General features: G+C 42.8%; 1 protein-coding gene and 1 non-coding gene across 10 annotated transcripts; both read right to left on the reverse strand.

Annotated features, from left to right (window-relative positions):
• Positions 1-207: 207 nt before the first annotated feature.
• htt (huntingtin) lies at positions 208-22873 on the reverse strand. 9 transcript variants are annotated; one of them, XM_088373633.1, is made up of 68 exons: positions 22514-22873; positions 21785-21868; positions 21524-21644; positions 21098-21157; positions 20925-21004; positions 20677-20815; positions 20357-20498; positions 20082-20260; positions 19615-19819; positions 19293-19337; positions 18841-18918; positions 18220-18623; positions 17830-17950; positions 17620-17735; positions 17435-17546; positions 16947-17084; positions 16223-16381; positions 16025-16122; positions 15784-15923; positions 15619-15682; positions 15433-15530; positions 15162-15308; positions 14919-15039; positions 14679-14824; positions 14411-14592; positions 14081-14304; positions 13884-14010; positions 13673-13797; positions 13491-13601; positions 13309-13386; positions 12778-13001; positions 12587-12665; positions 12272-12433; positions 12132-12187; positions 11834-11982; positions 11606-11742; positions 11409-11525; positions 11150-11272; positions 10824-11083; positions 10472-10614; positions 10163-10391; positions 9867-10008; positions 9577-9756; positions 9274-9450; positions 9088-9164; positions 8708-8843; positions 8489-8611; positions 8168-8375; positions 7933-8078; positions 7687-7864; positions 7505-7603; positions 7194-7378; positions 6987-7113; positions 6782-6885; positions 6437-6591; positions 6185-6354; positions 6043-6125; positions 5829-5959; positions 5502-5634; positions 5248-5403; positions 4969-5159; positions 4776-4890; positions 4286-4499; positions 3180-3218; positions 2999-3107; positions 2652-2814; positions 2376-2536; positions 208-1849 (listed from the first exon to the last, which is right to left on the reverse strand). In XM_088373633.1, the coding sequence occupies exons 1-68, from the start codon at positions 22609-22611 to the stop codon at positions 1636-1638; spliced, it is 9537 nt and encodes a 3178-aa protein (XP_088229759.1). In that variant the 5' UTR covers positions 22612-22873; the 3' UTR covers positions 208-1635. The 9 variants fall into 9 exon arrangements, with proteins under 9 accessions (XP_088229759.1, XP_088229755.1, XP_088229761.1 ...); XM_088373629.1 differs by having other exon boundaries at positions 2999-3218; positions 19293-19334; XM_088373635.1 differs by lacking the exon at positions 3180-3218 and having other exon boundaries at positions 6215-6354.
• Positions 13133-13262, reverse strand: LOC148399116 (small Cajal body-specific RNA 14). Its single transcript, XR_015858404.1, has one exon.
• Positions 22874-23417: the final 544 nt, after the last annotated feature.

The raw sequence follows: 23417 nt of genomic DNA on the forward strand, positions 1-23417 counted from the left end.
TAATTTCCTTTGACATTTTAAGTACTACATGTTGGCCTGAATCAGAATAAGGTGAGCTTGTAAGTGAAGAAAAGGGGGTTGACGTAATCTGCTTTAGGGGAGGGATTGGACCGAAAACTTGATTTCCAATAAGGGCAGGACTCATTCATTCATTGTGGTAATACACATGGTCACACTTAAAAGTTTGAACATAATTTGACCATACAGTTTGCTTACTATAGATATTTATTACTTTTATGTTGTAGTTTTTTTCCCCGACATCAAGAACAGGAGCTGGTAAATTTATATTCTGCAAGAATAAAACCATTTCTTTGAACCAACTTTTGACAAACTATTACCTCAACACAAAGAGGGGAAACTACCTGCTGCACTGTGACATGATGGATAATTCTTTGATTTGTCAACGCTGCAGTTTGTCACCATGGTTACGTGGCTGCCTTTGGATTGTATTGCGTCCAATGCCACGCAACAGTGGTGGCAACCGTAGGCATAGAAACGGACTAAGGGCAATAATACAAGAAGGTAGCTGTTAAGCATGCTTTCAAGCGTTCCGTGTACAGGACAGAATCCTTATCTAAGGCAAGTGTATGTACACAGTATGAAAGCCCAGCAGTGTGCCAGGCATCTCTTCATTGGACATTGAACTTTGTGCATTCTGTGGTCACATCATCGTTCATCTTTTGAAATTATACCTAATAAAAAAAAAAAGTACGCACAAAAAGCACACATCACAACATACTGATACTTTAAAACTCTCCTTATCTTTGTACAATACTATCATGCACAATGGCTTTCATAATATTTAGCTTTTTACAAGATACAACATTTAAAGATGATTTCCAGTCTTATTTAAACAATCATGTTTTACATCCTGAGTGTTATAAAGAACAAGAGGATACATGGAATCATTTCGATGCATTGGTGGGGACCATCTGCAACTTTGATACAACTTAAAAAGAAAGCCCAAAATGTACAGTATCACCAAAATGATCAAGAAAAAAACTATTTGGTATTTTTGTTATGTCTTTCCTAATGTCCCACAGATAATGTGATCGTAAAAACACTGCCATTCTTCGTCTCATAACTGAAAACTTGACAGGTAAAAGCTTCTTTTTTTTCCCCACAGTGAGAGTATGACTAAGTGATCTAGCTCAGACACACTGACGTTTCTGTGTGCTTAGTAAATTGACTACAATGTTTTCTTGAATAAAATGTTTTAAAGGCAATAAGCAGGCTCCCGCTATTACCACCCTTTCAGGGGAAACCATACTGAAAAATAGATGCAATGGTCCTTAAAATATAGTAGAGTTGCTTCCATGGTGTCCCCACATAGCACAATTAAAGTGTAGGTGTAAGTGTTGCTGAATCTTCTTATCTCATTATGCTTTAATCAAGGTGCTAGTTAAAGTTGGTGGGCCTGTCAAGCAAAGGCTTGTGGGCGAGAGATGGGGTGTCTCATTCTTACACTAATCCATCCATTTTCTGAACCGCTTAATACCGTCTCCAATTTCATTATAAGCTTTGATGTGGTTTTGTCGTATCTTTCCTTCCCTCACAGCCTCTCGGTGCCCCGCCCACGTTTCTCACAGAAGCCCACTTGTCACCACTCTTGTTTGTCACGGAGCCAAATCAGAGTCAAAGAGTCGTATCCTGATGTATCGATTGCAGTGACCCCAGCAGCTGGTAGTAAGGACTTCCAGGCGATGCGACTGTCTCAAAGACTGACTGGAAGGCCCTGCGGTCCAGCTCCTCGTCAATTTGGTGCCGATAGAAGTCTATGGCCACCAAGCAGAACAGGTTGACATCAACCACTTCACATGAACCCATTCTGCTAATGACGTGAGGAAGTCTGGTAAAGGAGGAGGTTAAAGACAACACGTTCCTTTTGATACATAGACATAACGGCCATAAAGATACACAACACCCAGATGTGCTGAAAATATAGGTGCACAGCAAAGTATTTCCGAGCGTGAGCACTCAGCAGAGCGCAGTCAACTAACCAATTCATTGTGCATGTGCTGCGGCAGTGCCACAGCAAGAAGCCACGTCGTTTCCAACATCAATGAATACGTACTTTCCGAAATGCAGTTAACAGAGCTTTTTGTCTGATATCAAAATGTGCACTGCACTGGCCTAACGCGATTTTTATTTTATGCAGTATGCGAGTACGCACACAAGTTTAAGACAAAAATATGTAGTAGACTCAACTTCACCCAAATACAATTCAAAAAAACTAATTCGACATGCAATGTTTTGGAATATTATTGGTTGAGCATTTTCTAGTGTTTTACCAAATGCCCTTAAGGTTGATTGTTAGCGTTAACTAGTAAAACTTGCGTGGCCATTGCGAGGTACTTGACTGCAAACAAGGATACAAGGCTGAGATCCACTGCGAGGTGGAAGCGGAGACAAAGAAGCAGGAGAGGCTCCACATAGCCATGGCCACTGGTGTCCTCTGCGTGAAGTTTGACAAGGAGAGCAGCACCCAGTCTCTTACCATTGAGGACTGGCCTGTAGCATGGAGTGTCTGAAAAACCTGAAAGTGTACAAATGGCCAGAAAGACTTTCAAGGAAGATAAGAGCTATTCTCCCTCCAATTTGGCTCACATACACTTGATTGGGAGAAGTGTTTAGTGTTCCTTCTTACCAACCTTGTAAACAACTGTGGCCATGAATTGCGGATAGGGTTGCTGGTTGGACAGGAACTCTCCAATGACCTTGTTCATGACATCTTGAGGTGGAAAAAAATCATCTAGGAACTGTGGAAGAATCCTTGCCACTACCCGAGCCTCACTGGGCAAACCTTTACGGATCCTGCAAACAGGAAAATCCACGATGATAAGCAGAAATCAAATAAATGCATGTTTGCCTGTTGAAGACAAAATCCAGGAGATCAAAAGGTTAAATCTATGGCCAGATGGAGCCCATCATATGGCCCAAATATTATGTCTACTTCATGAATCTGACGAAAAGATTCATCTGTAATAAATGTGTCTACCTGTCAAAGAGCACAGAGACCCTCTCCATGGCAACAATGATCGACTCGCTGTCTGGGGCCTGAGGGTCCGAGTGTGCGGGGCGACTGGCGGGGCTGGCTTTCTCCTTGCCTGAGGAGAAACCAACATGACCCGCCGTGACCCCCACCACATCCGCTACAGCAGAGCCAGAGTCAACCTGACCTCTAACCCCTGAGACTTCTGAACGGGACGCAAGCACCGCTGAGAGGACGACAGGGAGGGTGGCAGCAGTTAAACCAGTAAGGGAAAGGTTAGAGTACGGACATGGAATTTTTAAACGTGAAGTTATTTGAGACCAAAAAGACAAAATGGTGACAAATTCTGAGAGGTGCATTCAATTTATTTTCCAAAGATTCTAAGTGGATGCTGCTTCAAGGATCGTGAGAACAATGTATTCTACATTAGCCCATTGTGAGCTGAATACACTGTCGTTACATAGTTATCTCCTAGGCAACTATTTGCAGCAATGTGTTACATGGCTAGTCAGTGCAGGGGGGGGCAACAACATCTAAATAGTATTGGCAGTTAGTGGGTGGAAGGGGTAGGGGTTAGAGATAGGCTACAACAAAAGCTCCCTTTTTGGGGGCACAAATTGCATGCAGGAAAGCAAGCGGGAGCTTTAATAGTACAAATAGCTTGAGCTGTCTGTCATGCAACAATTGCTAATGGGAGGAAAACCACAACTGTTGAAGTCATACAAAAATTTGTATGCCTAAGGCTTTATCTACATTTACAAGAGGGAATTAATAGGTTGAAGTGAAACTCCCAGAACAAGAAGACAACCTGCGTGCAAGAAGACAAGTCTAAGATGTTTCTTTTTAGTTTTGCAGGTTTCAGTAACTGTTTATGCAAAACAAGAACTTAATGGAGGAGAGTAGTGAAAAGTGTACAGTTTGTGTTACTTTGTATGAGAGATATACACACTACGGGGTTCAAGAGACAATTTAGATACTTTGGCTTGGCTCCTAAGTGTTTGGAAATGTGTCACAGGCCATCATTGCGGCATAAAAAGGGCAACCAGACAATATTATTTTTCATTGTCTACAGTCATGTTGTTGCTGAGCAGTGTTGACGCTTGTGTAGTTATTGGCATACAATTTGAGTGTTTACGCATGCAGGTTGTTTCATGTTCAGTGAATATTGGATGAGTCACTTGATGGGTATACGTAACTATGGCTTAAGAGGGTAAAAAAAAAAACAAGGTACTACATCAGAATTGGCCAATCGATCTATAGTTAATTAATATCCAGCGATCACGCCATGCTTACCAGTGTACATGCAGGTGAGCATGAGGCCCAGGGCAGCCATGGCTCGGTGAGGTGACGGCATGTTGACTCTGTCGACGCTCAGCTTGACCAGTGCCTCACCATCCACGCGAGACAGCTGCTCAGACAGCAAGAGGCGCTCCAGACCCCGGAGCACACAGTGATAGATTACTGAGGGGGTGGAGTCCTCGCTGGCTGACACCATCACACCGCAAACCTGAAGCAAAAATGCAGTCAAAGGTTAAAAGAGAACAGAAATAAAAGTTGCATTCTAAAGCACTGCTGATCTACAATGACTTTTTGGTGAACACCTCGGGTAAAAATACATTTATTCAGTGGAACATCACAACTAATGTTATCTCAATGCAATCATATGGAACATTATTAGGGACCATAATCTTGAGAGCTAAGAGGCAAAGTGGTAAACGTTAATTATAGCATGGATTATACAAGATTCATCTCCACAATTTAAATAGCATGTAATGAGATTTACCTGGATAACCGCAGCCATAAACTCGGATCCTACATCCAGAGGGTAGTTCTCCATCATGTAGAAGGCCACAGCACATATCACCAGGACATGCTGTTGGTTGTGCAGGTTCACACAGCTGTAAAATATAGAGGAGCAATAGGCTGCATGCAGTGTTCTCTTGATTCACACTGAATATGTTGCGTGTAACACTAACTGAGCAATAGCCCTTAGGTTGGACAGCAGGTACTCTGAGATGGTTGGAATCAGCTGCTTTGCCGTATCGTCTAGAAGGTCACACTCCAGGACATAAAGCACCCCGTGAAGAGCACCCATGCGGCTGGGAAGGTGTGTGCTGCGGAGGGTTGTCTCTAACAAGCGACACACTGGTTCGGCAATCGCTTTGTCCTAAAACAATGTGGTTTTTTAAATAAGTTTCTTGTACACAATATTTAGAACTAATCAGAGTGATGCGAAAATAACTTGGTTTGCTCACCATGCCCAACACTGCAGCTGCCTTGCAGATAGCAGGCACCAAGTATTGATTAAGGATCTCATCCTCTGGTGGGTGAAGCTTCTGCAGCTCCATAAGGGTGGAGAACATCATCTCAAACTGGTTCCTCTCGGTAAACAGGTCTGACACTGCCAGCAGCTGCGGAAAACATTGAGAGGAGAGTAGATGGCAATCATCAAGTTATCGGATAGACAATGGGATTCTGATCACGTTGAAGTGTGCGCACTATGGCTCACCGATCGGACCACTTCACTGACGAGGATGGTTGGTGTTTTCCGGTTACTTGGAGAGCTTGGGATAAGCCACTGGCTGTAGAGCTCCAGGAGAAACTGGGAACATGAGTGAATGTCCACCCCTGCACGATGTTTTCTGAAAGAACACGCAGCAGTGGTGGGTCAGTGTTGTTTTTGTCAACAATGTCCAGATTTGGTTGGCACGCCCTTTTCTCATGGCAACGACGTGACGTTGATGAGCTCAACATGTGCCGAACACAACTCTGCATGGTTTCAATGTAAAAAGACGAACCGATGAAGTCTGCATGTATCTAAAACTATTTATAATACCGAGAGTTAATTGGCGAGACAGGTGGGGAGGTGGGCGCTGGTGCATCTGCTTCATCCTCTTCATCTTCACCCCATTCTTCCTCCCGCAACGGGGTGATATTATTTCCTAACCACACCGAATGAATGGACACCTGCAGCGACGTGAGCAACAAAAGAAAAGACTTAAAACCTACCGAAAAAGCTCATAAGTAGATTGAAATACAGAGGCCCATACCTGTCCCAATTTATAATCCATGTTTCCCATCTCACGCTCTGTGTTGATCTGCAGTAGCAACTTTTCATGACTGATTAGCATCCCTGCTGAAAGAGAATTACAGGAAATTATCTTTAATACGATGAAAAAAAGTAAGGCGTACCTTTCACCGGCATGCAGTATTGCTGGCTACCTGCTGAGGCTGCAGACAAAGAGGGCACAGGGTCCCAGGCATGGTAGGAATGGTGTGTGTGAACGTTATCTCTCTTGGACACAAGTGCTTGTATTTCTCGCTCAACCTCACCCCGGATCACTGCCAGTTTCCTTCCAAACCTGGGGGCAGACTCACTCAATTAAACCAAAGAAAGAAATGTATGTATTCAGCAATACTGGAAAGAGAAAACGTAAAATGTACCGTGTCTCCAGGGCCTTGAGGCTCTTATTGCGAGGCTGCTGTTCGAGACAGCTGACGGCAGGGTTGCCAGCAGTGGGCAGCATCATGGCACCCAGCACCAGGCTGGTGATGGCTTGCACTGCCAACACATTCAACTGCGTACGCTCTAAATCTTCCTACAACACCAATCAGAGCAGAGGGATTCTTTTTCAGTAACTAAATTAAAATTTCAATTAAATTAAAAAAAAAACACAGCTGATGATCCATTGGCATATAAAGATATATGTTCAAGCAAGGAATTAAACTTTAAAGGATGAACACCTTCCTGCCCCCACATTGAATTGTAAGATTGGTTAACATTAGCACCTCTTGCTGTGTGTCCTCCTCCTGGTCCATTGTGATTGGCTGGGTGACCAGCACGCCCAGCAAAGTGGCCCAAGTCTCCTCAAACTGAGTCCTGCTACTCCAGCCTGTGACAGTCAAAAAAAATTACAGTATAATCACAGTGTCAGTATTGAAGGGGCTAGACAGCGTAATAAAATGCAAATCCTCATTGTTTATTTTTACAAACCAAGAATGTTTATGCGGTACAGGAACTCTCTGAAGACATCCTTCTCCTGCAGAAAGTCTACAGGAATCTCAGGCAATGCTGTACCAAACTCCCCCCCAGGCTGTGGGGACCAACCTAGTTTCCAAACCTAAAGAGTTTTGACAAAGGCTTGCATCACCCTCATAAACTTCTCTACCGCACAAACAGAGAAAAACATAAAACACTGACCAGTGGAGGAACCCGAGTGAAACTGTTCACCAGTGGCAGTCGGGCAATACTGATCACAATGTTGCGTAAGGTTGGAGTCAGAAAAGCAGGGATTGCACTGTTTTTGTGATGCCCTAATGACAGAATGCTCTGCAGGCCTTCCACCAGTTCTGCCATGATCTCACAAGCTTGCCACTCACACTTATCTGCAAACAAAAAAATCATCACATTATCCTGCAGCTTGACTGAAGATTTGTTCAGAAGACCAAATCCAAAGTTGCTAATACTATGGATTTGTTTGATGATATATATTCACACAACGGACTCCTCACATTTTGTATGTATGGCATCCACTTCATCTCCTTCAGCATCTCTGGCTAGCTTTTTCTTCTTCTCTGGGAGCAGAAGCTGGTCTCCAGGGCTCACGGCAACTTAAATCAAAGACCAAGAGAACGCATTTTAAAAACAGCAATCAGCCAATAGCAATCTACAAAAATACCAAAGGTCTCCTTACCGGCGACCATAATGAGACGCAAGCAGTAGATGAGGGAACACGTGTGTGTCGTGTACTCAGCGGTGGACAGTTTGTTCCAGATGCAAGTCTGCTGCAGGGCCAGGCACAGACAAGCCAAAGCCCACTGCAAGTCCACACTCAGAGGGAGCTGATCCTGGAGCAGTCGCCAGACTATAACCTGGGTCATGGAAAAGAAATCAGTGCTGAAACCAAGGCAAAAGTTGACAAACTGGATGCAGATTTCACCTCAGTGGCGGTGCAGGTGAAAGTAGTTATGAGGTCTTCTTTGTCAGAGAGAATGCGTAATGAGGATGGTAGCTGGTTTACACAGAGGAGGTACTGGGAGAGAGCTCTGCAGAGGGCTAAAACCTTGCGGTAAAAACCTGGCTCATCTGAAAGGAGAACAAGACGTGACAATCATTAGAAATACTGCATCAAATCAGGTCTTTGCGCATGTCAGTCTTCTTGCCAACAGTCTTACCATACACATCAGCTAGTTGGGTCCAGTAAGACTGTGGCTCAGAAGTTGGTAAAAAGGACCGGTGTGGGGTAGGAAGAGACTGTGTAATCCCAGCAACTTGCTCCAAGGTCACCTGCAATGCCGTCTCCAGCAAGAGCAGACCCTGCCCTTGTGTTAGCCGCTGAACACCCATGCTCAGGCAAGGACACAGCAGACTCAGGTTGAACGTCTGTCATTGAACAGTGGGAAAGTCTGTTTTGAATACTTACAAGCAAAAACAGCAATAGAAACAATGAAACTATGCCGAAAAGAGAATATCTGGCTGGTGTACATGCTACTTACGTCACTTCTCATAATGCTGAGAAGCTCAGGGGCAGGTAGCTTGGTAAGGAGTTCAGTTGTCTCCAGCAGAGACACATCTCCACGGAGAAAACACTGAGACTTCACCAGGGTCACATACCACTCCTAGCAAATAGCAAAATGCAGAAACAAACTGTTTTCCACCTGCAATTCGAGTGTTTTTAAAGTTCATTTAAAAGAAAATCGATTCACATTCCACACCTTATCTGCATTGACCAGTTCAGGAGCAGGGGGTGGCCGGCCATCTAAGGGGTGAGATGTCACTGGAGGTGCCGGGCTACTAGTTTTAGCAACAGTGGCTCGAAACCTGTCCAGCAGGGAGTAAAACCTCTGATGCCTGTGATGGGGACACAAAAGGAGCTTTTTGAAATTGTGTTGCTCACCAATCCACAGTTTTTGGAGTGAAACCTATCCCCAGCTATTTGCTGTACTCACCTAGTTGTGTTTTTTTTATTTTCCTACACTAAACATTGAAACACCTTAAGAGGTCAACAAAGGTATGTTGCAACAGAAAACATGCAGGACACCGGCCCTCGAGGACCAGAATTGCCTACCCATGCCCTACTGTAAAAGAACATTACCTCTGAGCCAGGCTACTGATCTGGAGGTATTCCTGGATTCTGTCCAGTTCCTCCACAGGCAGCTGGGCTATACTGTTCTGAAGGGTAGATAAGTGGATTATTTTAAACGACATCAAAATAACTTTCAGGCAATAAATACATTTAGTGTGCCACAAAAACCTAGAGTTTAAAAAACACACAACAAACCTGTAACGTTTCTGCCAACAGCATCTCCACCCTGCGACATGCCAACGTGTCCACCATACGAGCCAAAACCCTAAAAGGCGTGCTCAATAGCTTGTCCACATACAGCATCAGCAGTGAGCCAGATTGGCTCAGGTGGATGCCTTCTAAACACTGCAAAGTCTTCTTCAGCATGGTAGGCTGCACAGAAGGGTGTAGGGACCAGATTTTTAAAATGGACACTATAAGTGTTCACTATCACAAACACAGTAATAACATGCAGCCTGAATACACTGTGCAAGAAGAAGCTCAGATCAGCGTGCTTACATTGGTCAGGTTGTCACAGCGTGACTGAATAGCTTGGATGAAGAGACCGCTGGCAGCTGAATTTCGGTGCACAGCACTGATGAAATCCTGAACGGGTGGCTCATGGGAAAGGCTGATGAGGTCACTCACATGGTTAACTATCAGCCAAGTAAGGTGCTCTGAGTCATGGAGGTTTTGACACTGAAGAAAAAAACCCCACAGTTGTTAACATAATGGGGGAACAAATATTTTGTGGTAAATATTGTGACAAAGTGCTGTGTAAAATTTCGGTTGTAATCAAACAGGCTCACCACATAATCACAGAAAAGGATGAGGGCTCCCCTGCGAACAATCTCTCTGTTGATCATGGCAAACATGGACACAGGATTCTCCTCATCACCTTCTCCTGAGGAGTGAGGGCTGAGCAGTTTCGTACATGATCTGCTGTGCCTCCTGATAGAAAGGCCAGCAGAAAAAAACATGCAAAATGTAAAAAAATGATTTCTCTAGCCCAGACCACATTGTTTATTCCATACTGCAGGCATTTGTTGTCAAAAACAAAACTCCCCAACTTAAAATATTTACTAATGATCCAGATAGATTATACCTTGGTGTTTGGTGAACTGCAGCCCACCAGGAGTAGTTTGTGTAGTTGACGAGGAGGAGGACTTGGCACCAGAGCAGCACCAGGGATGGGTGGGTGGTGATCAAGCCCTGCACCATGGCGTTCAGGTTCTCTAAATGGTAGTAAAGGCTAGCTTCCGAATCATTCTGGCTACTTGCACCCTCATCTTTGAGGAGGAGGCTGGCTGCAGCTGTGATCCTACGAAACATACCTGAATGGGGAGGGAGGGGAAGCCAATGTTAGAAGACGCAGATCATCATCCTAACGGTTTTAAAACTGATCCATGCTTACCACTTTTGAAAATGTGTATTAAACACATGAGCAGTGTACCCAGCTGCTGGCAATAGAAAGTGTGTTGCTGCTCCGTGATGTCCACTTTAATTTGTTTGCAGGAAATTTCATCCAGCAGCACTCCAACCATTTGGAGCAAGAATCTAAAGCAAAGACAAAAGCAAAATGAAACTGAAAGTAGACAGGTGAAAGCAAAATACGACTGCAGCCACATTTTAAATATAATTGCAGCTACCAACACTGAAATTATACATACATTACTAAGTCCATATTAAAGTAATTTGACAACAAAAAGTTATTCATATTTCAACAGGGGCTAAAAAAATTGCCATGAGCGTATTTAAACACAAACCTGGCAAACGTTTCCTCAGGCAGGGCTTTAGGTGAATCACCGCTAAGTTCTTGACTCGCTAATGAATCCAAAGTGGGAGGGGCACTTGGAGAGGTGCTTTGTTGACAGAGGCGGCGGATCGTGTCGCAGGAAAGAAGATGCGGGGAAAGTGAGAGCTCGTGCACTCGCGATAACACAATGTCCTCAGTTGACTGAGACACAAGTACCCTGAGCACTGCCAAGATACCAGAGACCCAAAGTTGGACTGTAGTCACTGATGCCTGAAGGAAAGGTGTACAGATTAAAGACATTAACTGAAAAGTACTGGTCAAATTGTGATTTCTCACCATGGTAGCCGGGACGACAAACATGCTCTTGAGCAGCATATCCACAGGCCTAAGAGAGGAAGGTGCGACGCTCTCAAAAAGGGTGTTCAAAACGCCCAAAGCCTCAGGTGAATCCAAATGCATCTATTCAAAGACATCACACAGTTGAAAAAATGGGACCAAAATGTATATGTGTCCCAATACTTATGCACTAAAACTTTGACTTATAACATGCGGCAGCCTCCATTCCAAAGCATCCTTTGTATCACCCAAGTTTTACCTGCTGCTTCGCAATCATAGGAAGGATGACATCTGCAATCTGTCTGGACAACCTCTTCCATTTGTCCTCATTTTCTTTGTGACACTGCTGCAGAACCAGGATAAACATCTCCAAAACCTACATGAGAAATTAAAAAAAAAAGACTAGTCTGGGTAGTTTGAGAATATGCGTCTGTTGCCTTGTTGCAAACCATTTACCTGGTGGTACTGAACAAGTCTGAGCAGCATCGAGACCACCACTTCTTTCTGCGTATCCAACTCTTTGCCTGCATCTGCCTTGTTGGAGCCTCTCAAGACAAAGAGGTCATGAACTATTGGCTGCAAGGCAGGGATAGCTTCAGAGAAAAACGAAAAACATGCATCACGATTACTTGTCCCAGATGTGTTTTCATTGCCTTTCAACTGAACTATGCGTGCAACTCTTACCATGCGTGACAGCTTTCCTACCACTGGCCATGATGCCGTCACACAGTTGGATGATTTTGGGGATACTGATGATCTGCTTGGAATGGTAGCGTTCATAAGACAGCAGCACCAGGAAGAAAAAGATGTTGGGTATGACTGCTTCTGAATCTCTATAAGAAACGATCGAAATCCATTTAGTTAAAGACTTTTGTTGATTAAAAAAAAAAAAAAAAATTAGCTTTGGCATATATTAAAACGAACTGTGCTATACATCAAAATTGAGTGATGACAATTGTTTGTTATACTCTGACAAACTTACCTAAACTGTCCCACTTCAATATATTCAAACTGTTTCAGGACAAACCCTATGAACACCTACAACAGGAAAAATAAATAAATAAAGACATTGAGAAATTACGACGACGATGGATGCAGATCAAACAGTTCCATCTGTTCAACCTGATCAGAATCAAGAAGGCAGTAGTTCACTCTGAGCTGCACAAGTTGGGCCAGGAGGTCCAAAACTTGTCTCTGCAGTGCCACGGAGGTGCTGGTTGTGTACTGCTTCAGAGCTTTTATCACAAGTGGTTCAAAGAGACGGATGTGGTTGTGGATGGTATTCTGGGAAAACAATTTCAGAACAGCTGCATATTAAAAAAATATATATATAATAATAATAATCAATTAATTTAAAAGAAGTATCTCTTTAAAAATGTTGATTATATACATTTTTTTTGCTCAAACATTCCTGGCGAGATGAAAATAAACTGATACCTTGTCACTTCTGTGGCGTGTTGCATTTGCAATGTTGGACCTCAGCTGGTTTGACGCTTTCTGCATCACATCAAACCATCTGCAAGTGAACAAAGAAGCAACAAATGTACTATGCATTCTTGATGCGATAGATTTAGTCCACAGACTAATTAATTATTTTCTTGCATCTGGTCTGTATACATCAAACCCACCCAGAGGTATCCTGCTCTTGCTCAGCCTGCACCATGTTGCGGAGACTGGCATCAGCCAGAGCCTGTGTGAAGTGTGTATAAGGTGCCATGAAGCAGTAGTGGTACAAGCCCGGCCTCAGGCTCGATGAGCCAAGGCGGAGCACCTTGCCCTGGGCACGGCTGGGTCCGCTCAGGACACCCTCATACTGGGAGGCCAAGTTGGTTCCAAACAGTGTCTTTAACAACTAAAGGAGAACAGATTACATACAATAAGGAATCGAATGGATTTGTTCAAGCAGAATTTAATGGAGTTTTTGATTTCAAGTAATTGTAAGAATACAACATTCTGATTCTCTCATTACATAATAAATCATAGAATGTATGGAACCATCGCACAGGGAAGCCAACGCCTTTACAGCCCCTGTCGGCAGGATCCAGCCTTATTCTATGTGGAGTCTTTGGTGGCGACACACTGCTCAGTTGCGCGACCATATGAAGACTTCCACACAAAATTAAAAACAAACAAGCATACCTACACCTAGTAGAACTAACCTGCTGAACACAAACTGTAGCCATGGTAGGTTCTCGTGTGAAGCAGGATTTGAGATAGCCCAAAATTTCTTCCACACACTACATGGGAGAGAAAAAGATTACATTTATTCCAAAGAATCCAGTAGGCTAAAAATCAGGTCAGCTTCAATTCTACAAACTCAACAAGATGAAAACAAAAATACTTTGCTGATGTCATGGAGTGTGGCAAGCTCAAGCAGCTGTGAGAGAACATCTAAGGCAGCACGAAGGAAACCACCAAACTTCTCGTGGCTACTGTGGAGGTCCAACGTCACCTAGGAGAAACATTGCTAACAACAATCACATTTCTGGTACAGCAGTGAGTAATATTTATAAAGTTGTATACCTTATAGTTGGCATGAGTTGCTTTGAGGACATCATAGAGCTTGAGGTAGGGTGGCAGGTGGTAGAAGTTGCCAAGAGTGTTAGACTTGTTTACTGCTGTTCCACTTGTGCTGTCAGCAACTCTGCCTGCTCAAGAAAAAAAAGAAAGAACTTCAGTGTTTACAGGGCATGAAGGGGGAGAAATGTCGATTCCTGGGTCATGTATTGTGTACCTGCATTGATTTCATTGCTTTTCTTTGGGCTCAAAGGGACAGCATTGGGATCAGCAATCTCCTTCTCTTTGCCCTTTCTGCGAATGGGACTGAGTGAGGGTGTGTTGGTTAGGGAAGGCAGTGTGGCCTGCAGGAAGAGGACGTATGAGGCAATTCAGTCATTTGCAAGGGACTACCCAAAGAGACCAAAATCCAACCTTAACTGCTGGTCCCGGAGGAGTGTCATCCAGCACATGGGCACAGATGTTGAGAACTTTCAGGAGGTGGAAAAAAAGCTGGTCCACCATTGACACCAGGGAGCGCTCTGACAATGCGGCCCAGGGTTCTTCCATCTTATTTGGGCCTCCACTAGGAAAAGAGCTGCCGCCGCCACCTTCTTCCTCTCCGGCCCACGGGTTGCGCATGCATTTAGGAGCCACCGCTTAAACCAAGAAGTTGAAATCCATTTAAGTACAGTAGTTCTGATGCAAATATAATAGATATTGGTGCTTTTCCAATGATTAATGCGATTTGTGTGCATTACTGACCAGCAAGCAGGTTGCCAGCGAGCAACAAGGCATCCTGGTGTGCAGAGAGGTCAAGTGGGAACCAGGCAGATGACAGCAAGGAAAGCACCATGTTGGCCATTCCCACTGTAAGAGTCCTTTGCTCCACATCAGGTACAGAGGAGCTTGGGTTGGAGTTTGGAGTATTGCTTGACTGGGACAGGCTAAATGAGAGTAGAACCCCCCCCCCCAAAAAGTCATCAGAAATATAGAACACATGTAAAAGGTGAAGAATGCTTTGTGGGCAAACCTTGAAGCCCTGCCTCTGCTGCGGGTGACACTGGCTCGAGATGAAACTGAACTCATGGTGTTGACGTAGCCACAGTGCCAGCCTGTGCTCCATGTGCACACCGGAAATTTTGAAGCCAAGAGACACAGTGCCTCACAGCAGCCAAACTAAAAAAATAAATAAAAATAAAAAAAGGATGACAAATTGACAAATGAGTTGTAAAATATTTGGGATCATGTACATACAAATGGGAAGTCTTACAGTCAGAGCCCTTGAGGTAGAGGAATTGAAAGCATGGGAGATAGCGGTGACGACTCGAGACAAGTTGTTTTCAACTGTGATGTCAGACACCGTGTTTGATAAGTTGAAACCCCGATAAGTTCTGCCAAACAGAGAATAATTGGATTTCGTGAAAACCCTCACATTAAAATTGACACGTTAATGCAATTAATTTTTACAAAATCGTCTTGAGCTAAATATTGCTTGCATGTATTGGTTGGTTACCTTGTGATGGTGCTCACTGTAAATTGAGAGGGAGGTTGTGCCTCGTGCATCAACAGCTGCAGGTAAACTGAACTCTGGTCTCGGGCAATAGCGACAACAGGGTCTGTTTGGCCTTGGTCACAGTCATAAAACAATCTCGATACGAGCCTGATGAAGGAAAACATTTCATCAAACTCTCTATTTTGCGTACTGAACCAGCAATTAAGAACATTTCAAGTAGCACTGAATTTTGTCAGGCAAAAGCCATGAGTAAAGATTACACAAAGTATACCTGCTGACAACAGAAGCCGCTACATGGCGGACTCTCGGGTCATCATCACCCAAGAGACGAATGACTACTTTTAGAACCCGGTCCTGCAGTCGAAGACGCTAAAACAAAAATAAACATGTGAATTTATAAAGACATAAATGCATAGTACAAATAAAGCGGAAAAAGTTCATGTATGTCTAGAAATACCCCAGTGTAGTGATGATCGCCTTTATGCAATGTTTCAGTTTTTCTTTCAAGGAAGTTGACTAACCTGGGGCAAAGTGAGGGGCGCAAATTCTGGTTATTTTTGTGAGCATGATAAGACATTATTTTCATTTAAACCCCCGAAAAAATATCATCTAAAACACTTGCCGAAAATCCATCTCAGCCAGGGTGTCCAGCAGTTCAGTGCGGACAAGCCAGTAAGATGAGTCTGTCAGGGCCAGTAAGTCGATCATCAATTGCAGGCCCAGATCGCTTAGTGTACTGTTGCATATGGTCATGATGCAGTGCTGTAACACACAAGCCCATTGTGTTAAATACATAAATATATGAATAAGAAACTATGCTTCTACATACATGGACACACACACATACAAAAACAGTAACTTACCCTGACTGCAAAGCAAGCCATTTTGCAGGTTACGGAAGATTCATCTTTCAGAGATTTTCTTAGCAAAGGCACCAAGTCCACCAGGGACAAAGGGTTACCTGAAAAGGATTAGTTGGGTATTGCTGAAGAATCCTAAACCGTTCTCTTAGTGCCGTCCTATATCAGCATCAAGGCACAACACTACGCGAGCAAACTGACCTGTCGCACTCTGTACACTGGCCAGCCAGGTGTGTATGGTGTAACGGGTTTTAGTGAGTGCTGCCTGAATAATTGCTGCACAGAGGATGGCTGTGGCACCCCGAATCTGCGGGTCTCCATGGTGAATTAGGTCCAGCACGTCACTGACATACTGCTGCTCTGAAAAAACATTGTAGGTAGGAAGGATTAGGGTCAAAGGTTGCATAATTGAGCATATAATTACTTTTGCCATACAGATTCATTTTAATTAAACAAGAGGCTTAGCTAAGCAATAGGCTGTAAGTCAAGACGTTAGAAGATTCCTCAAGTCATTGAACTGTCTATCGGATAATGAAGGCGGCATTTACACAAAGCGAGTACGGAGGCTTGTGTCGTCATACGGCAAATGGCAGAGCGGTAATACTGAAATACATATTTAAAATAAACTGCAAAAGCTCTTGAATTCAACTATTAGACAATGCTGAAATCAAATGACAATTATGGATTTCATTGAACGTAAAATGTCATTTCAGTTAATTATAAATTAAAAAAAGAAACATATATTTGATTTTGCTAACAAAAACGTTTTTTTCAATTACATTTTTATTATTTCATTCACTTTCAATAACTATAAGTGACCCTGGTATACCCAGTCAGTTCTACGATCTCTGTTTGGCGACATTAAACCTGGAAGGGAATTCAGACTCTTTAAAATACTCATAAGAGTATCGATTTTTCTTTTTACCTTTCGCTGGAATGCCGTCCAGCGGCTCCAGATAGAGGGAATTAAAGAATGCTTCAGGAAGCAGTGCCCCAGCTGCTCCTATACAACTGACCGCCAGGGCCTTCACACTCACTCGTACCTCCTTGTCAGGGATCACACCTATTGACACAAATGCAAACAAATGTTACTGAAATCTGTATTATCACACTACGTAACAAGTGCCTAACTCATCCTTTAACTTTGAGACAAGCTGTATGGAAGATGAATGAATGAATTTGTGTGACAGAATTGAAAGTGGAAATTTATAGAATTGCATTTTCTGTGAGGATCAACTATAGTTTTGGAGCAACTGAAGTACAAGTCATAATTTTACATTCAGTATCAAGTTCATTGGATTTCACTTTATATATTTGAATAACTACGCATTTTCCATCCCTGATCGAGACCTTGTATCCTGCATTTTTCTGGAGTTATTTTTTTTTTTCTTTTTAACTTTAATTCATACTCACCATTCTTTTGTCCCGTCAGTAGGAAGGAAGCAGCAAGAAGTCTGACACAATGCACGAGTGGCTCCGCACCCTGGTCTGTATAATGTCCGATTGGACCATTTATACTTGATGGCTGAATAAGCAGAAAGTGCATTTGAGAAACTGCCATTTCCATATTAATACACAGACAAACTTTGGCACGTTACCTTGCTGTCAGGTTCGATTTCAGCGGGTTCCTCCTTTGGTATAAAGCGGTCCACGCTGCAGTCAGAGCCCTGCCGATTGTGACCTCTTATGTCGAAGAGATGTGGTTTGCTCAGAGCTGTACACAAACGCCCACAGTGACAAAAAAAATTTGAATCATTTCCTGTACATAATTTTTGGCGGTGTGTGTATTTATCTATAACCTAATATACCCAGTGCCGATGGGAGAAAAGCGATTTCCTCTTGGGCTGAAGGTGCTGTCCCTTCATCTTCCTCATCCTGCAGAGTTCCGATCTGCATCCCCGAGTACTGGTTCTCACTGCCATCCAGCACCTTATGGCAACACACAAATAAAACCTGAGTTTGGAAATCAGTGGGAGGAGAGTGTAATCTGCCTCTCCCAACACAGTCTGAGAATGTGTTTAGCGTGTGAGCGTCAGGAGGTCAGATTGATTTTCCCAAATGCACCTTAAACGTAAACAAGTGACAGTGCTGGACACCGCAAAAATACACTTATAATGCATCCTTTAAACACCAACTAGAAATACATTAATAAACGCCAACACCAACAAATGTGTCACTAGGTTGTGAAAATAACTGACCAGCTCTGCAACATCTGAAGGGGTCACAGCGGAGTCCGGTCCTTCAGTGGTCGTCTGAGAGGAGTCACTGGGCGGGAGTGAGCTGTCATTGGTGCTGAGAAGTGACCCGCCTTCAATTAAGGGCCCACCATCCGGTGTGGCATTCTCTGGTGTTGTATAGTCAGCCGTCTCCGGCGTAGCATTAGCACCACCGCTTGAGCTCCGACTCAGCATTTCCTCCTCAATTTCATTGGGTGACTCTGGAGTATCTGAGGCAGATGTCCCGCCTCCACCTCCACCTTGCTCAGAGGAGGTGCTCAAGTCCACAGAGTCCCCAGGCTGCAAGGTATGCTGAGAGGAGCGCGGCTGTTCAGTGATGATGTCCACCTGGGTTGCCGAGGAGATATCGGCGCCGACAACAGATGCTGGAGAAAGACATAAAATGACGGGGCTCCTGTTACACTGCACTACCCGTAGTGCTTTGGTGGCATGGAATCATTAACGCATCTAAACATGGTTGGCCAGTAAAGATGCATTGTATAGCAACGGCACTCTGCACAAGGTCTATGCATTACATATTCTGAGATAATGTACAATAAAGCAAAACCAAGTAACAAGTTAATGAGTTACAGGATAACGAACCTGTAAAAGAGCCAGTGGTGACCTCAGTCTTTTCAGAATCATCTTCCAGTCCGTCCTCTTCCCCTGAAAGCATTTTACCTGTAAACAACAGATTTAAGGTCACGAGGAAATACAATCAATATTAATGTGTTCATCGGGGAGAGTGTGTCTTAAAATTTCAATCCAATAGAATTATTTGTGACAAACACAATGTGCATTACTACAAAACATTGTGAAAGATTTTCTAAATACATATAAAGAAATGGAATATCAACCTGGATGTGGGGCAGACGAATTTCACGAGCTTAACATTGCATGGTGAAATTATTGTACAGGTTATTGCTTTTTGTGTGTTGGGCAGTGTTTGTACAAAAGCATATTTGTTAAGATCAAATTTACTACTTCACCCAAATCTGAAGCGCACATGCAACACAAAGGAAAAAGTAGAGCAGGACAAAAAGTAAACCAGTCACCTCTCTGCTTCCTAAGGAGGAGTGGACTGCAGGAAGACCCTCCTGCTGAAATTGACAGGAAAACAGGAGGCGCAAACAGGAGGTGAAGAGGCGAAAAGCAATAGAAGCCCCAAAGATTTATAGGAAAAACAACCGTTTGCACAAAGGATGAGGGGGAAACAAAGGGAAAAGGCTAACCACCAGAAATTAAGAGCACATTAAATATGGGTTAGTTAATGACAGACTACCTGAATTAATCGTGAGTACATTGTTAGCGTTGCGGACAGCAATTGTTTGTGTCTCTGTGCAGTCCAGCTCATAAGCACGTGACAGGTGTATTTACCTATGAACTCCAGGATGCTGCCAGACCGCGAGCGACTTTCAGTATCCTGACGAAACACGGTGGCATGTGGAATAGTGCCTACGTTAATGAGCAGATGCAAAAGCTCTGGTGGTGGAGTCCTGAACATTTGCTGCAGAAGCTCCAGAGACGCAGTCACCACATTGTGGTCCCAGTGCTGAGTGTAGTATAAAGTCAGCTCATACACCTGCACACACAAGGAAACAATTTCAGCTCTGTGCTTACTAAGATCAGAATGCGCATATTCCCTGAATACTTTATTTGACACATCTTCACAATTCAATTAAAAAAAAAAAATTACAATATGGAGCATTCCTTCGTTATGAAAACATTTTGGCTGACACCGTCCAAGAGATTTTGCAACACTTTGAAGCTAGCATCCACCAAAATAAAGCACCATCTTTGTAATAAAATCACAATTTGTGAGCACAAATAGATCATTATTTTACCTGCAGCAGCTGCTCTGGTGTAGGCTGCACATCCGCCTCCTTCTTCATAACTCCAAAGCTTCCTTTGAGGCTTGTGGTGTTGACCTGTTGCTGCAGCAGAGGCATCAGGTAGCGCAGGGTTAAAAGCACCCCGAGGATGAGATGGCTGAGATGTTCCTCATCAACTGGAACCACCAGACCTGAAGGTGACAGGCCGGCAGTAGGTAATCAAATTTGTTGCGTGCCAACAGTCCGGCAAAAGCTCTTGACTGTGCAGGTGAGAATATGAAACTTACCCAACAGCACATTAAGGAGCCATGTGTAAAAGTAACTGGCGCGCCTTGAGTGTTGGCACACGCTCACGGCCGAGCTGGCGGCTGTCCTTCTGATGGTGGGGGAGCTGGACTTCAGGTTGGCAACAAATGATTTCAACAGGACCTGAGACAGGACCACAGATCATAGGAGCTCAATAAGAAATAAAGTACTATGCATACTTGAGAAGCTGTAGTCAAGAGAAAACACAAATAAGGAGGGAAACACCTACCAAATTCACACAAAACTAAAGTCAGGGCAAAGAAATCCTTAAAAATGAACCATTAGACTGCGAAAAACACACCTTGATCTCGCCATCATTCGCAAAATGTCCCAAGGCGGCCATGATCTTAGGTATGCCTGAAGCCAATGTCTCCTGCACAGTCTCTTCCTGCCGCTTGGTGATTCTCGTGAGGCACGGCAAAAGGTTGACCAAATAGGGTCTGCAATTGAAGGAAAAAAAAAAAAAAGACGCATTAGGATAAGAATGGAATGTTTTTATGCAGCCTCGACCAACTCCTGTTATAAGTCAATACGTAATATTGTGTCTACCTGCATTTCTGAGGTCTAATGAGGTGAGCGAGCTCAGCAAACCTCCACAATGCTGCTCTTAAACTTCGCGAGGCTCCATTCTAGAGCAAGACACATGCATTCATCATCACAAAGATCAGACAAATAACTTGTCAAATGGATTTCATCAGCTAAAGTAGTAAAAAAATAAATACCTTTTTAATTTCTTTGTACAGCTCTAGCTGCAGTCGGGGCAGATTAGAGTCCATCAGTGCCTAAGGATGTGCAACACATTTATTTTAGTCCCCCAAACTTCATGATGTAAAGGGTCAGGTTTTATTAGGGGCCTACACTGTAACGGTCACAAGATTATGTAGCAATTGAAGCTGACGTTTGCTAAAGGGTAAGTAAACAAAGACTGGAACAACAAATCAAACTTCATGTACACCAGGCACATTCTGGATTTTCTTTCAAATATATATTTTCTTTTACCACTCCTGACAAATATGACATTTTAGAACACTTAACTATACTAAATTAAATTAAATATTCCACATAAAGCCTCATTGTTGATAATATTCTCATTACCGGTTGATCTAATTGTTTGCAAAGAAGACTAAAGAGGATTGTTTTTCTCTCACTTTTATTATTTTGTTCAGGCACTCATCGGCTACCATTCGGACATCAGATTCGCTATCGTCACTGCAGAGAAGGAACATTTCCATGGCGATGCCCAGTAATTTCTGGAATTCAGGAGATGTTCTACTCCAAGCAGGAAGAGAAGCAGAAAAACAGTGTACACAGATGCACACACACACCATTTGAATTAACATAAATTCTAAAATTTCCACGATTCAAAATATAAGAATGAATCAAAATTTTAAAAGGGTAGCAAGACCTACCTGAGCGACTGTGCCACAATGTTTTCACATATTGTCAAGCAGTGTGTAACTCTGTCTTTTTTTGTTGTGGCCTGCTCCTTTTTCCTGTGATTGAGGGAAAGAAGAATTATGAACATTGTGTTGAAAAGAAGAAAATAAACAGTTTACAGATATAAACATATACAGCAGTCATTTATCAGTTATATAACTTTCATTTTATATCATAAATCATCATATCATCAAAAAAATTGCAGATAACCCTGCATAGATGTTTTAATGCAATTGAACAACCGTCTCCAAGAAAAACATGGTTCTTTTCATTTTCAGATGATGATTAAGATATACTTGCATCTATTCGCCATCATAAGCTTGTTTACATGTTTTTAGAATGGCGCTGTACACTAGCGCAATACATATGGAGCACAAGTGCAAGTTGAATGAATATTCAAAAAACTCATTAACCCAAGGAGACCAACAGGATTGCTAATATGATATTAGTATATTATATTTAAGATTACAGTAGGCTACTGCAGAATTTCGGTTATAAGGGCATATTGCAATAGATATAATTAAATTATTTTGCAAATGCATGAGTGCAAGCAGGGTAAAACTTGTCACCATGTGCATAAATAGAAAACTGCGTAACTGCAATTTCCATGACTCGTGTACGAGCTAAGCTGTCTAGCTTGGCTGTTAGCTTTCTAAGCTAACAAGGTTGGACAAAAACCGACAGCAACAAAAAACACTTACTGTCTCTGAACAAGCTCCTCGGCAGTCGGTGGTCCCTGCTGCTGCTGGAAAGACTTAAGCGACTCGAAGGCCTTCATTAGTTTCTCCATGGTTGCCATTTTTGCAATTCACAGGCAGAAATCTGGCCTGGCTTGCTAATATTTACAATTATGAGCTAACTGACTTTAGCACGCGGAGAGCGAGCAGTGCGTAGTGCAGCAGTGCGCCACAACTACCGCAAGGCTCTCTGCTCTCAACCTACAATCCAAGACGCCTATTATCGCGTCTCAATAAGGTACCTTGCAAAGGAAAATATTAGTTGATGAGCCATATTTTGTGCGGCTATGTATACCCGCAGAAATCAGACCAGGAAGTGGCAAACGTGACAGCTTGTTAACAATAGGACGAGAGCAGACTCATTGGCCAATCAAATTAGCTTTGTGGCCAGTAACCAATCATAATCCCATTTTGTTATTCTTCAATCACGGGACGGGGCCAAAAAGTGCATGAAAAGTTGTTAGCACATTTTATATATTTATTCTTCCTCTTCTATATTATTATTATTAATAATAATAATTTAATATTAATAATATATTATATACAGTGTATTATAATGATAATATATGTATTATTGTTATTATTATTAATAATAATAATAATTATATTGTAATAAATAATAATTATTATTATTATTATTAAGAAGAAGAAGAAGAATTCCCGAAAAGGTTAAAACAATAAATCGCGCTAAAACAATTTTGGGGATGAGGTTCGAGAGAGACCTGGGAGTCAAACGGAATCAGTTTTCAGCGCTGGAACCAAAAAGTAACAAAAATACAGTGGATTTAGCTCAGTTTCCCCTAAAAGATTTCTTTGAACTCTCAAACAGTCCTTCTCAATGTGCAGCATGGAGATTTTAGCCAGGAAC

This window comes from Syngnathus floridae, chromosome 4 (genome assembly GCF_059516105.1).
Source record: "Syngnathus floridae isolate MCC-2025c chromosome 4, RoL_Sflo_1.0, whole genome shotgun sequence".
Taxonomy (NCBI): domain Eukaryota; kingdom Metazoa; phylum Chordata; class Actinopteri; order Syngnathiformes; family Syngnathidae; genus Syngnathus; species Syngnathus floridae.

Excerpts from the sequence above, each read along its gene's own strand:
- htt (XM_088373628.1), bottom strand. The coding sequence starts at position 22,611 with ATGGCAACCATGGAGAAACTAATGAAGGCCTTCGAGTCGCTTAAGTCT. Across the intron at positions 7,865-7,932 it reads TCACCTGCACCGCCACTGAG|GTTATAGTCTGGCGACTGCT; the intron begins GTGAAATCTGCA and ends TCCATGACCCAG. Across the intron at positions 5,404-5,501 it reads TCAGTGAAGTGGTCCGATCG|CTGCTGGCAGTGTCAGACCT; the intron begins GTGAGCCATAGT and ends TGTTTTCCGCAG.